Genomic DNA, 13,880 nt, shown 5'->3' with positions numbered 1-13,880 from the left:
ACTATCAAGTTAGTGTCTGCGGAAATCCGTGAGAATAAGAATCAAAGGTAGTCTAGGAAGTGAAGCTAGCAGGTTGAATCAGATGGAGTAGGACTAGGCCGTATTTGCAAATGTAACAATTTTATTTATTGATGTATCCATTCAAATTAAAATGAGCTTCGTCGCTGAACACAATAAAATGGTCTAAGTTTGCACATTTACCACAAAGCATTAATTTTAATTGTAAATGCAATGATTTGTAAACATTGTCGAGTATAAGTCGTTCCATGATGGAATGGCAATGCAGTCCAAGCATTTCTTGCTCTAACGCTTCTAACGCTAACGGATGTCAGAAATAAAAGCTCAGAAACCAAAATAAACCATATGAACATCGTAGAATCGCGGATTATAGTTCCGAATTTACGAACATGATTTGTGTATCCTTCTTACCCATATCGGCGAATACCAAATCCGTCCCTACAGGAACGAAAAGGGTCAAGAACACAGCGGCGGTAGCGACCCCAGCATCAGCGGATTTACAACGCCAAACTCTCAGCACCACACCGACCGATATTTAACGAGAGGTGTTCAGCATCAGCATCAGCGGGGCCAGCATCATGGAGGCAAAAAACTTCGGAGAAAACAAAAAATATCGAGAGTAAACATTGTGCTGAATCGTTAAAAAATTCTGTACCCAAGCATCAGTCTGTCTCCGTCTCCCGTGATCGAAGATAGGGCTGCTGTAAGCAAGATCGGGTGGAAACTTAAGTCTGACTTTTTGTTGTGCTTGTGAGCCAACAGCAAACCGCTTCAATAGAAAACAAGTTTCGGAACTGAACGCGTTTTTTTTATCAGAAGTTCTTTTAGTTAGTTCTTCGAAGGGTTTAAAGTTGAGTTAATCCGTACCCTTGTTATGAGTCGTGCGAGGGCACGCAGCATCCGATGCTTGTCCTTCCATTGTTGAACTATTGCTGCGCAGTCTCGCGTAATCGGTTCTGATCAATGTAGGCTCTCGCGGTAGCTGAACGATAAGGTCGTGATCGCAACGGATTTGGATGGTGATAAAACGGAGCTTCCGATCCATGAGTAAAAGCAACACCTTGGTGTATGTAGTTTTTTGTGATATATCTAAAAATAAATCGAGCATTTCGCTGGTGTAATTGAAAACATATTTTTTTCCCACTTGGTGTACCGTGCATTCTAGTGATATTGCGTTGAATACAATTCGTGCTGTATCTTTCCTCTGTTGGTCCAGTGAAGATTGAAAGTGTACATTTTCAACGAACAACGCAATGAGGGAAGAGGATTTGATTTTGGCGCGTGCGATGGTCGCGCACCAGCACCAGAGTTCGTCCGATTCGCCTGGAACATCCCCTGCACCATTGCGGAGAACGTTGGTTACCAATTTGCAGGAACGAACAAAACAATTCAGGTATGCAAATGTACATTGACATGCCACTTGGTGTGCAAGAATGCGAAGACTTCCTATTTTTAGACATAATAAGTAAAATTACAATTTCTATTTTTCTCCTATATTAAAGGTAATTTCGCATTCTGCTGCATAAAAAATATTTAGAGAAGGACGAGACTGCACATAGAACACCGAATATACCTCGCTTGAGAGCAGAACTTCCTCGGATTCAAAAAGATACCTAATTGCAATCTTTTTGAATCCGAGGCTTGAGTCAGACTATTTAGAAGATCTTGGAACGGAAACAGCACGACAAAAAATCTTATTGGAGTATCTGTCTATATTGGTATGTTTGAATAAGAAAAAAAACTGGAAAATATGGATCTAGAAACATAAAACCAATAATATTAAAGTTTACGAAATATCACACTTTCGAACATTACGAATCATAGGTAGTAACAAACACAACCAATCAGTTCGAACAAATTTCGTGTGTTTAAATACCAATATATTCGCGATGACGGCGCAACGGTGTCAACATCTGGATATGACATTAGTTTGTATGACGTAGATTATCTCTATCAGATTAGTCGGCCGAAGGCAGTTTTAAATTACTAAAATGTGTATGTAAATTTTCTCTTGGCGTTATTTAACTACTTGAAGTACGTTATCCTGATCCTAATTTGGACCATTTTCTAGAAATATTAGATATTCTCCCCAAAACTTACCATTATAATATAAAATTATGTTTAGACATTAATTTTGTATAACATTTTTTAACCCCTTGCATGTAAAAGTGATTTTAATTTACATAGAGTACTAATTCGTTTTGGGAAAAATAATGTTCATTCGTAATTTTTATATTAAAAGTGTATTCATTCCATCAGCAAACCCATATTGTCATGCAAACTCCCCCAACTTATAATACGAAGCTCAATGCCGTCAACGCGGATTGTCTTCAAATTATATTATGTGCAGGCAGGGCGCAGGGTTCGATCTCCTGGTACGGTATTGGTTTTTTTCTGTATTATAGTGACGTTCAACACTTTTTGGCTGGTTCGTCACTTTTACTTCCATTTTCGCAAGAATGTCGGTGAGAATTGAACTCGTGACACTTAGCGTGAGGGGTATGGATCTTGCCACTACGCCAGATCGCCTCCATATTATGGTATTGGTATTCCCAAGAGCGAACACTATTGACCATTAACACTGTTTTGGCAATTCAGTTCAAATATAAAAAAATATATATATCACAAATGAAAGAGATTTTTTTTTGTTTCTCGGCATATCGATTTGTATTCCACTCACATATTACCGATCATTCATATCCGATCTGATTACGCGACTGATGCGTACGCGCAAAAAACAATCGCGCAATTTCGAGCAAATAGGGTGAAAAAATCGTGTAATTTCAAGAGAATCGCGTAAAAAAAGCCCGTGATTGCCCGATCATCGACGTGCGCTCGTCACAACTACACTCGCACACGCTCTCGCAGATTTTCTTTGCTTCTCTTGATCTTCCCAACGGAGCGACGGTAGGCAGTGCCAAATCGCGATATTTAAAAAAAATCGCGTAATTTCGAGTAAACCACGCAAAAAAACGCGTAATTTCAAAAGAATCGAGTGAAAAAACACGTAAAATAAAATCACGTTAAAAATCGCGTAAAAAAAGAATCCAGTGTACTCTTCATGATTGCAATTATTTCTCGGTTTGGTTTAGCCTATGGCCCCTTTCACGCATAGTGATCATTTATGGATTTGTTACCCCAGCTACCGATTAATCAGCGTCAACTCTTAACTAAGTACTAGTTCAAAAATAACGTATATTAAATAAAACTACTTCGAAACGGTAAAGTAGATCTACGATCGTTGCTGTCATCTAAGAAGGAGAAGAAGAAGAACAATTTTGAATGAAGAAATTCGAATTTTTAAGTAGATGATGCATTTCTGACTGCTTGAGTTTACTGTCATCATATTAACCCCTTCCCGTATCATTCAACACGTCATACATCAAGTGATTTCACTACTCTGCTGAGCGTTCTAGCGCCGTGTATTATGCAGGTACCCACGAGTGAGACTCGATGTTGTACGGGAAAGGGTAAATCCATTCATAATTTAGGTTTTGTTCAAAATATTACGAACCGGCATCGGACAAACCATTATCAGAATCAGGTCATCGAGCATTAATTACATAATTTAGATTTATAAATCTGATACAAATGGTGTGCAAGCTTTGTGTGTACAATTGTATTCAGAAAAAGGTCTGAATACGTACCAAATAATTATCTGGTGACTTACTGACCCGGCAAACTTCGTCCCGCTCAAAATTTGTTTTTTGTTATCAATGCCTTCAAACATTCGCGTTTTTTTACTATGAGCAAATTAATGGGTCCAATCGCAGAACTGTTCATTGATTGATCTTCTATTCGACCCCGTTGAATTTACCTTTTACTACAAAATTCCTAACATTTCTAACAAAACTCATCATTATAATATCAGATTATTTTCGTTCAAGATTTTTCAATCACTTGCAAATAACATATTTATCCGTTACATGGAATAAATGTTTTATACAGAAAATATGATAGAGTAAAGACAGCCGTAAATCGGACAATTCCTTCCTCGAGTTCTGCTCTTATCAACACATCCGGCGAACCCTTTTTTTGTATACATAGAAGAAGATATATGAGTGCGTTTCATCACATTAAAATCCATTTCCAGTTTTGAACAAAGATAAATTTCGCTAGCGCAAACATCAAACGGACTAGCAGCACTTGTCACTATGTAATTGTAGAACATATGGGAATTTAATTTTCCGAATTTTCCCTCTTTCCTTCAGAGTTTTCGAAAATTTTCAATTGTCATGTTTGATTGGAATATTTTTGGTTGAAGTATGTGTGATATTTTTATGGGACCCCCTCTCCATTTCAGAGCAGGGAGGGGTGTCATACCATTATAGAAATATTTCTCATATCCAAAAACCCTCACATCCCAAATTGTGCATGATTAGTTCTCGAGTTATGCAGAAGTTTGTGTTTCGTTTGTAAGGCAGTCCCCCTTAGAGAGGGGGGAGGAGTGTATTCACCATAGAAACGTTTCGTGCCCCTTAAAACCTTCACATGCCAAATTTGGCTCCATTTGCTTGATTAGCTTTCGAGTTATGCAGATATTTGTGTTTTATTTGTATGGCAGCCCCCCCTTAGAGAGGGGGGTGGAGAGTCTAACCATCATAGAAACATTTATTGCACCTCAAAACCTCCATATGTCTAATTTGGTCCCATTTGCTTGATTAGTTCTCGAATTATGCAGAAATTTGTGTTTCATTTCTATGGCAGCTCCCCTCAGAAAGGTGGGAGGAGTGTTGAACCACCTTAGAAATGTTTCTTGCCCCCTAAAACCTCCACATGCCAAATTTGGTTCAGTTTGCTTGATTAGTTCTTGAGTTATGCAGAAATGTATGCTTCATTTGTATGGCAGTACAACCCCCCTCCCCCCCTTTAGAGAGAGAAAGAGGAGGAGTGTCTATTCACAATGGAAACGTTTCGTGTCCCCTAAAACATTCGCATGACAAATTTGGCTCCATTTGCTTGATTAGTTTTCGAATTATGCAGAAATTTGTCTTTCATTTGTATGACAGCTCCCCCTTAGAGAGGGAAGTGGAGTGTCTCACCACCGTAGAAACATTTATTGCACCCTAAAACCTCAATATGCCTAATTTGGTTTCATTTGTTTGAATAATTCTCGTGTAATGCAGAAATTTTTGTTTCATTTGTATGGCAGCCCTCCCTTAGAGAGGGCGGTGGAGAGTCTAATCACCATAGAAACATTTATAGCACCCTTAAACCTCAATGTGCCTAATTTGGTTTCATTTGCTTGAATAACTCTTGAGTAATGCAGAAATTTGTGTTTCATTTGTACGGCAGCTCCCCCTTAGAGAGGGGGAGGAATCTCAAACTATCCCGAAAACCTTCCCCGACCCCAAAAACCCCTACATACCAATTTTCATGTTGATCGGCTCAGTAGTTTCCGAGTCCATAAGAATCAGACAGACAGGCAGACAGACAGACAGATAGACAGACAGACAGATAGACAGACAGACAGAAATCCATATATATATATATATATATATATATATATATAGATTGAGATGGAACCAGGCATTCTAAGTAAATATGAATGGACAAATTTGATAAACCAAATTTCTCAGCGATCTGACGAGAAGACAGACATTTGGTTTGTATCTAAAAAGTCTTTCAGAATGTCATTCAATTTCCAAATAATATTTTCCAAAGTGGAATGCAGCAATCCAGCTGCTCTATTCATCTTTCATTCATCTTTTCCATACGCATTTTTTTAAATAAGCATATTATTTTTTACACATACTATTACGTAAAGTCAAACACATTTGGTAAATAAACAAATCTTGCTATATCAGTTATCAAACAATACGACTTAAGAGTGAAGTTGGTTGTGAAAAAGTACGCCCAGTAGTAAACATTTGACATTCTGCACATCTGGCATTTATTCCTGAACAAAGCCCAATTTAGTTTCGCTAATCCCATTATCCGTGATTTGAAACCAGGAAGGAATCCAAGAATCTGTAGTCTAAACTAAATGGTTCAATTGAGCTCTGTGAATAATACAATGTCGACTTCATTATTTGAGTTATTATTCCTTCTATTATCATTGCCACAAATTTCAATGGTTGGAGTCAAACAGCTAGACGCGAGGATATAATACATTGTCAGCTGAAATACAAGGCATTTTTTATCACGAAGCATTCACAAACGAGGACTCATGGCCTCAACAAAGGAGTTTAATCCGCGCCTAATAACGATTTTAAAATTGATTCGTTCAATTGTTAACCACCTATTCGATGTGTCGCGCTTCTGAGCTAAATGAAGTTGACCACGAGAGCGCTCGATTGCGCCGCATTGAACCTAATTACCCCTGGAAGTTCGAATGGTGCGAACATGAGCACAATGGAAGCTGGGCTTCCGTTCCCACATTATACCGGTACTCAACGGTGAGGCCGCCCTTATTAACATTTCAATAGTTGTCTCAAGTCAAGCAATCCGAAGCACTCGCTTGAATTTTGCCTAGTCAGCATGACTTGACCAGGAGAATTTAGTATAAATTGCGATGATTGTGATGCGGAAGTTTGATAATTTCGGGTTCCTAATTTCTGAAACATTTCAAGGGCGTGGCACTGTTTGACGTCATCAAGTGATTAAGTCACTTGTGGGTTGATTATAAAGGGTTGGAATTACAGATTTAGGATTGAAGTTATCTATTGAACTGAGTATTGTCGAGTACTTTGAGAAAAAGTAAACACTCATATCATTCAATTCGCTTGTTTGTTACTTGGAATATCATTCTAGAATGAAACAAAATTTGACAATTAAAATTTGAAGATTTGTTTTGTTTAAAATTTTTTATTCACTTCATTCGATGAAACATCTCTCTCTATCTTATGTTCAAAATTTACATGTATATTTATTTCACACCTCATAACTTCCTGTCGAACGTAGGGATATGTTTAAAAATTGATACACCACATTATGAGCAAATAGCTTACAAAAGGCAACACCTCACCCTATTAATAATTCATTACTAACTAATCGCGCGGCACAGTACAAACATAATGATGTAACAGGCCGAGAATGTGTACAGATTAATTATTCAGATATCTCAAGAGTCTCGGCGACACAAAACAATCAGACAACTGAGTGGCGGGTCTGAGTATCGAAGACGATGAACGAGGTGTGTTGGTTTAAGACCAACAATCACCTGAATGTCGTTATGCTATGGCGCTACCTTGGCATTAAAAAGCCGGTCTAAAATGATCAGTATTTGTGCACGCGGTTGGCCAATCAAGGCGACAACACTACAAATTTTCACGGTTCGCAATGATAATGCCGCACAACTTTGTCAGTCGATTTACTTTCTGTGAGAACCTTTAAAATTCACTAACGTTTTGGACTGAAAAAATGTGATTGAAGTTCACAAAAGATCATTAGAGATAATGCAATACCCTTGCCATTTGCTGACTCCGGTGACAACAGGAGAGAAAAAAAACCCTCATGAAACATTAATGGTAATCCATTCTTGTTAATCCACTCGCAACCATTCATTTAAATACGATTCAATTAGCGTGTGTCTCTCGAAGGAATCAGTTGGCCACAAATTGACAATCAGCGACACTTTAAGTTGGGTTTTAAGGCGAGCCCTTGTAGAAATAATAGCAGCGCAAAAACATAAACATCCAACTCCGGGTCCGAATATAACTTAATTGGCATACGTTTCGGATCCAACACACGAACTGGTCGGCACGGTAGCAGCCGCAACTCCGAGGTGATGTCAACGCGCACACGGCAGTTGATAATGATCAATGATTTACGCGAAAACGGCGCGCGCGCTAAACGTATGGTAAGCCACAGCGGCCATTCAATAAAATTTGAGGTAAATGAGAAGGAGAACGAGAAAGAGAGAGAAAGAGAGACCGGGGTTGATTCATAATGAATTTGGCATATACATAAATGGAGATCGCGTCGGAGTTTGGCCCAGCTGAGGCGATCCCTGAGCCGAAGTGCTTTCCATTCATAAAAAGTAGCGAAGGGAGCACGCGAAACTGTGAGCAATCCACCTAGCGGTTGAACAGGAGCGTCACGGGGTTAGGGATCTTTGATTAGGATGTGAGCGTTGCCTCCTGTGATCTTGATACTTTGACGTCTCAAGGTGCTAACTTTTGTTGATTGCTATATTCACACATTGATGTGGAACATACAAAGAAAAATGTTCAAGTGAGCACTTTTAGCACGCGACATGATCATTAGTGAGAGGTTACAAAAGCCCCTCTGTCGTCATAATCCCATTGCAAAATGGTCCAGGGAACGAATTTATATGGAAATCTGCATCAAGAGCCCGACAGTTATTCTTCAGACAAAAACATTTAGTAGGATTGGGATATTGACAAGTACTGCATTGCAAAAGCTCCAAAAGTCGTCCGAAATCAGTTTTGATGTACAATTGTAGTAAATGTAAAATATAGTAGTTAGAGCAAAAAAAATATTGGTGACTCTAATGCAACTTAGAAAAAAGCGGTTATATTGAAAGATATTTTTTTTAAAGTTCATTAAAATAACTGGGCTACAACATCGTCGAACTATGTTTATCTCTATCTATAGTGATGAAAGAGTTAGATTTTTTATTTCACCTGAAATTTCTTCGTTTTTAAAATTTCACATTATGTACAAAATGCCGGAGAAAATTTCAAATGCCGCCATTTTTATGTTTGCACCAGAAAGAACGACAAACAAATGAAGAGAGCATGTTTTTGAGGAAGAAATGTCAATAACTTTGAGCATGATTGAGATATTGACAATTTCTGCATCGCAAAATGTTTGTCTTGGTAAGTTCTAAAAGTTTTCTGAAGACAGTTTGCCTAAAGAATTTGAAATATAAAAGTTAAAGCGAAAAAAAACTTTTTTTTCATGGTGACCCTAATGTAGTTGTATTAGGGCTAGCGCTAAATCGGTTATATTGAAAAATAGAAAAAAACTTCATTTTACAAAGTTGATTAAAATAACTGGGTCTACGATATTGTCGAACTATACTTACCTCTATCTATAAAGATAAGAAAGCTGAATTTTTTATTTCACCTAAAATTTTGGTCACCCTATTTTTAGCAACATAAAAATGAGCGCTTCATCATATGTAACAACTGTGTCGAAAATAGTTTTTGTCCAGAGAATAACGAGCGCTATATGCAAATTTTCCACATAAATTCTTTCCCTGGGCCATTGTGTATTGACTACCAAACTATGAGAAACGACCCCAAACCATCAAATTACCACCGCCGTGTTTCATGATTGATAGGAAATGTCTATCCTGGAGTCCTTCATCGCTCTTAGTAGCTGTTTCTTAAACAGCTCGTACTTTGACTCGTCCGACCAAATTGGTTTGATATTACAAAAGAAACTCCTCCATACTTCCATACCACAAGACAGCTCGACCAACCTTAAAAAGTGACGCGAGTTTCAAGTCCCTAACAATCAAATCTTCGTCGAGTTCAAAGCCACATGTGATACAATTGACCGACGACAGCTATGGAGAATCATGGACGAACACGGCTTTCCTTGAAAGGTGCGAATCTCAGATGATCAGTCGGAATCGTTTGAAACTCACTGAGGAGTTCGACAAGGAGATGGAATCTCCTGTCTACTCTTCAATGAGGTGTGAAAAGGTTTTCAATCTTGTCAGTTTATCTGCTTCTTCGATGACGTGAACATAATCGGAAGATCACATGCGATAGTAGAAGACTTGTATACCGACTGAAATACGAAGCAAGGCTGATTGGACTTGGGATCAATGCGTCTACGACTAAATACATGCTAGCAGGAGAGGCTGATCGTAACAGAATCCTTATTCGTAGTGGTGTTGTGATCAACAGCGACGGTGGTCGACGAATTTGTTCGTTGATAACAACTGACAATAACAACAGTCGTGAAAATCGAAGATGCAGGTCAACGGAAGTCGGGCCTACTATGGGCTCCACAAATCCCTAAGGTCTTACAAACTCTTGCAATATACAGCGGCGTAAAAGGCATGTTGCAAGATTGACAGACAGCAGCCCTGTAAAAATGGTGTTCGAATCGAATCCAATGAGAACAAGAAGAAGAGGACCCAGCAAGCGAAGTGGTTGAAGTGGCTATGGTTGGGCGATCTTCAGAAAAAAACGGTCTTGGCGGATCGATTTACTAAACGATGTAGGGATCGATTCATTGATAAAATCCCCACAAAAAAATCGACGAACGAGATATCGACCTATCATCAACCGAACACTACAAATACTGCGTGTACTGAGCGAAACGGCATCATAGCAGCTGCTGCTTTTTGCAATTCTCTCTGAACTGTCATTCGAAACATAGCAAAAAATGAATCGTGATTCAAATTGTGTAAGGCTAAGGTTACTTTGGATCGGAGTACGCACGAAAATTTGATTGTACGAAGAGAAACAAACAATTTTGTTCGATAGAAGCTGACGAATTCGAACGAAGCAAGGGAGACACCAATACAACGCAATGTGGTTGTTCACGTTCACTATTGCATACAATTCGTACGACCACTTTTCTGCATCCAGTGTCACCGCCGCCTAAGTGTGTTGACGCCACTGATGCTGGCTGCTGCTGTTGCTTCTACTTCTGCTGTAGAACACGTCCACTGGGTTTAGCGGAAACTATTCTCAATCCTAAAAAATGAGGAGAAAAAAATTGTCTCTCAAATGCATACAAAAGGTCGATAAATCGATTGCAAGGTGGCAGTATTTGAGGTCGATCGTTGACATTTTATTGACCTAATCTTGGCTGTCCTAATGGAATTTGGGTCGCTACCAGAGAATTGATCTTTGCTGAATCGATCTTCAAAAAATCTATTTTTTTCCAATTTATTAACTTATTCTAGGTAAGTGTTGTCCTTTGCTTCAACATGGTATAAATATTGCATATTACTTTATTCAATTCAAGCATCAACAACATGACCATAATTCCTGTTTAAGGAAAATCGTTAAAAAACATAAAAATTTCAATAATTTCAACACCTTATGGTAGTATTAGCAATTAGAGACTTGGGGCTTTTCAACAAATCCAAACTCGTATCGACTATGTGTGATTTTCATGAAGAAAAATCGATTTACATTTACTAGTAGCGTAAAAACACCCCAAATCGGACAAACCAAGATCATTTACCCTAAATGGATTTATCGCAAGGATTTTCTGGCACTTCTAAGCAAGCTTGTCGGGTGAGAATTGCACTCTACGGGCTGAAGCAGTTAAGTCGTGTGTGGATAAACCTGCTAGTTCTGACGTAATCCAGCAAATGAAGAAGTTTTTTTTCCAGGAGGCAGTGGACTGTCTCACGTATCTGGCGCAAACAACACAGCCAGATATTTGCAATGAGATTTGCTGAAAACCATTTAACTCAAACCATGATCATCATTATTCAAATCTCGCACCAACTAGCAGACAGTAGGCTTTTTCAAACCTGATGTCAGACACAGCTGTTTTATTCGATACGAAGGAAGAAGATAGATATAGCACACGGTGGTGCAATCTTGTTCGATGGAGGCACCACGCCCAGACAGGATGAAAATCGACGGGGCGTGGTGCCTCCATCCACCGAAGTTAGACCACAGTGGTATATTTGTTGTTTTGTACTGTGGTGTAAGTTTACAATTTCGGAAACGAGAGAGAGGATTCGAGCGTGAGTACCTCTTCGCACAAAGTGGTAAAAATACAAAAATGCATCATGAGTCTCCAACAGCTTCTGAGTAATTTCACGTCAAATCAGCCAACCGCTCCGATTGTTTTGAGACTTTGTACATATGGCGACAGTTACTCAAAATCACATTTTTTATTATCATATGACTAATTCTGATTACGACTGATTTTTTATAAGGGCGTATGCAGACACAATAACACTTTTTCAGAGAAACCGAGAGAGACTCGAAACCCAGATGTCTGATAAAAATATGATACTACTTTCCTGCATTGTTGGAAGATCAATGAACAATTTAAGAAAAATAACATTTAAAATACATTATTAAAAAATACTCATCCATCTTGGCATGAGACTGGCTATGATGTCAAAATTGGAAGTTGCCTTAAATGATTGTTGCCGCTACGTATACAATTTGAATCGTTTCACGTCTGTCCGGAACCTTCAGAGAAATCTACTTGGATGTCCTTTCCGTCTTTTCTATAAAATGAGGACATGTCTACAATTGTGGAGAATTAGTCACCGTAATGAACCCTTCAATCTTGTCCGGAAGCTGAGGTTGCTCCAAGGACGTCGCTCGCTCAACTTCGTGGTCCCATCACATCGTTCTGCTTTATATGGTGAGCCATTTTTTTGTGAGCGGAGTAGTTTATTGGAACGCGCAAGCCATGGAACTTAAACGAATACAGTCGGAAACATTGTACAAAAAGGGTGCACTAGATTACTTCAACAGAGATTAGAATATTAACCTTTATAAAAAATTATGTTTGCTAGATCTTATGTAAATGCATTGTAAAATCGTTATTGGTACAAAAAGACTTTGTCTTACGTTAATATTCAGTAAGTTCAGTATTAGTGCCGCTCTAGACAGCGAGCAATCAATAATACATGTTGATTCTGAGAGTTAATTTTAAAATCTGCTCAAATCGGCGTTTCCTTACTTCGCGAAACATTCGCGTTCGCGTTTGTATGAAGAGTTTTAGTCTTGAATATGTTTGTTTCTCGCCGGTTATAATTTCGTAATCCATGACTGTGTCGCCGTGTTTTGGACACCATCCTTCTTTCTTTATTTTTTCGTGACCCGCGACACCATGACAAACACGTGTTTGTGGCCCTTTAAAAAGGTTGAATAAAGCTGGTCTAAAAGTATCAAATACAGTAACGTCTCGATTATATCATTGGGCGTTTTTGTCACATCACGATTATATCACTTTCGATTTTATCACTGAAAATGATTCGTTTATATGACGTTTTTCGTAACATAAGAAATCATATGAAACGATCAATTCGTCGCTAAATTATTGAACAAAAATGAGAATTAGGCAGAATGATTTTTAAGCTTAATTTGATCTATTGTAGTGCACTCCAGTTTGCTATGTATGCAGTGTCAGTTCGTTCCATCACTCAGGGAATAAGTGATAGTCGCACGAGGACTTTGCACATCCCCCCATGAAGGTATGACTTCCTTTATGAAGTTCCTTACATGTTTTGGTTCAGCAGACCAAATCTCGTTAGGCATAAGAATGCCCTTCCCAAGAATTCGCAGTCTTCGCTGAATTAGTGAACTACATTGACACAGTAAATGTTCCGAAGTCTCAGCTTCGAAATTGCAGAAACGACAGTTATCGTCTGCCAGTTTTTCGATTTTTTTAAGGTAATACCTGCTCGGACAGTGTCCGGTCAATAGACCGGTTAATGTACTCAAATCTGCATTATTCAAGCTGAGTAGGTTGCGTGGTATTCTGTTACAAGGTGTAATGAATAATTTGGATTGTCTTGGTGTTGATAGAGCCCTCCAGTTGGCTTCAATCATTGATATTTCCCAGGTTTTGACCTCCGATTTCATGCATGATGTAGATAATCCACAAAATGGCTCAGGCCCGACGAATTTAGTCGAAGATCCGAATCTAGCTAAGAGATCGGCTTTTTCATTACCTTCTATACCGCAGTGACCAGGCACCCAGTATAGGTTAACTTCGTTAGTAGCAGCTAGTTGTTTTAAGGATAAAATACATTCCCAAACTAGCTTTGACTGACATATGTATGCTCTTACTGCATTAAGAGCTGCTTGGCTATCTGAGAAGATACAGATATTGGCATACCTGTATTTTCTAATCAAAAAAATATTTGTACATGTTAGAATCTGAGAGAGAGGAGCCAGCTCGCTTTTGTTGTGATCACCCTTATGTCAGCGCGGACCAGTCACGGTGAACCA

At 38.7% G+C, this 13,880-nt stretch overlaps 1 protein-coding gene across 1 annotated transcript in view; it reads left to right on the top strand.

The window, feature by feature from the left end:
- Nucleotides 1-741: 741 nt before the first annotated feature.
- The window catches only part of LOC129764539 (NAD kinase-like), a 111,875-nt gene continuing 98,736 nt past the window's right edge, over nucleotides 742-13,880 (top strand). The window contains exons 1-2 of the mRNA XM_055763728.1: nucleotides 742-1,084; nucleotides 1,184-1,411. Of these exons, the coding sequence (XP_055619703.1) occupies nucleotides 1,272-1,411 (140 nt within the window). The 5' untranslated portion in view covers nucleotides 742-1,084; nucleotides 1,184-1,271. The remainder of the gene's footprint in view (nucleotides 1,085-1,183; nucleotides 1,412-13,880) is intronic.

Source organism: Toxorhynchites rutilus, chromosome 2, assembly GCF_029784135.1.
Source record: "Toxorhynchites rutilus septentrionalis strain SRP chromosome 2, ASM2978413v1, whole genome shotgun sequence".
NCBI classification, from domain to species: Eukaryota; Metazoa; Arthropoda; class Insecta; order Diptera; family Culicidae; genus Toxorhynchites; species Toxorhynchites rutilus.
This window is presented reverse-complemented; position numbering and strand designations above follow the sequence as displayed.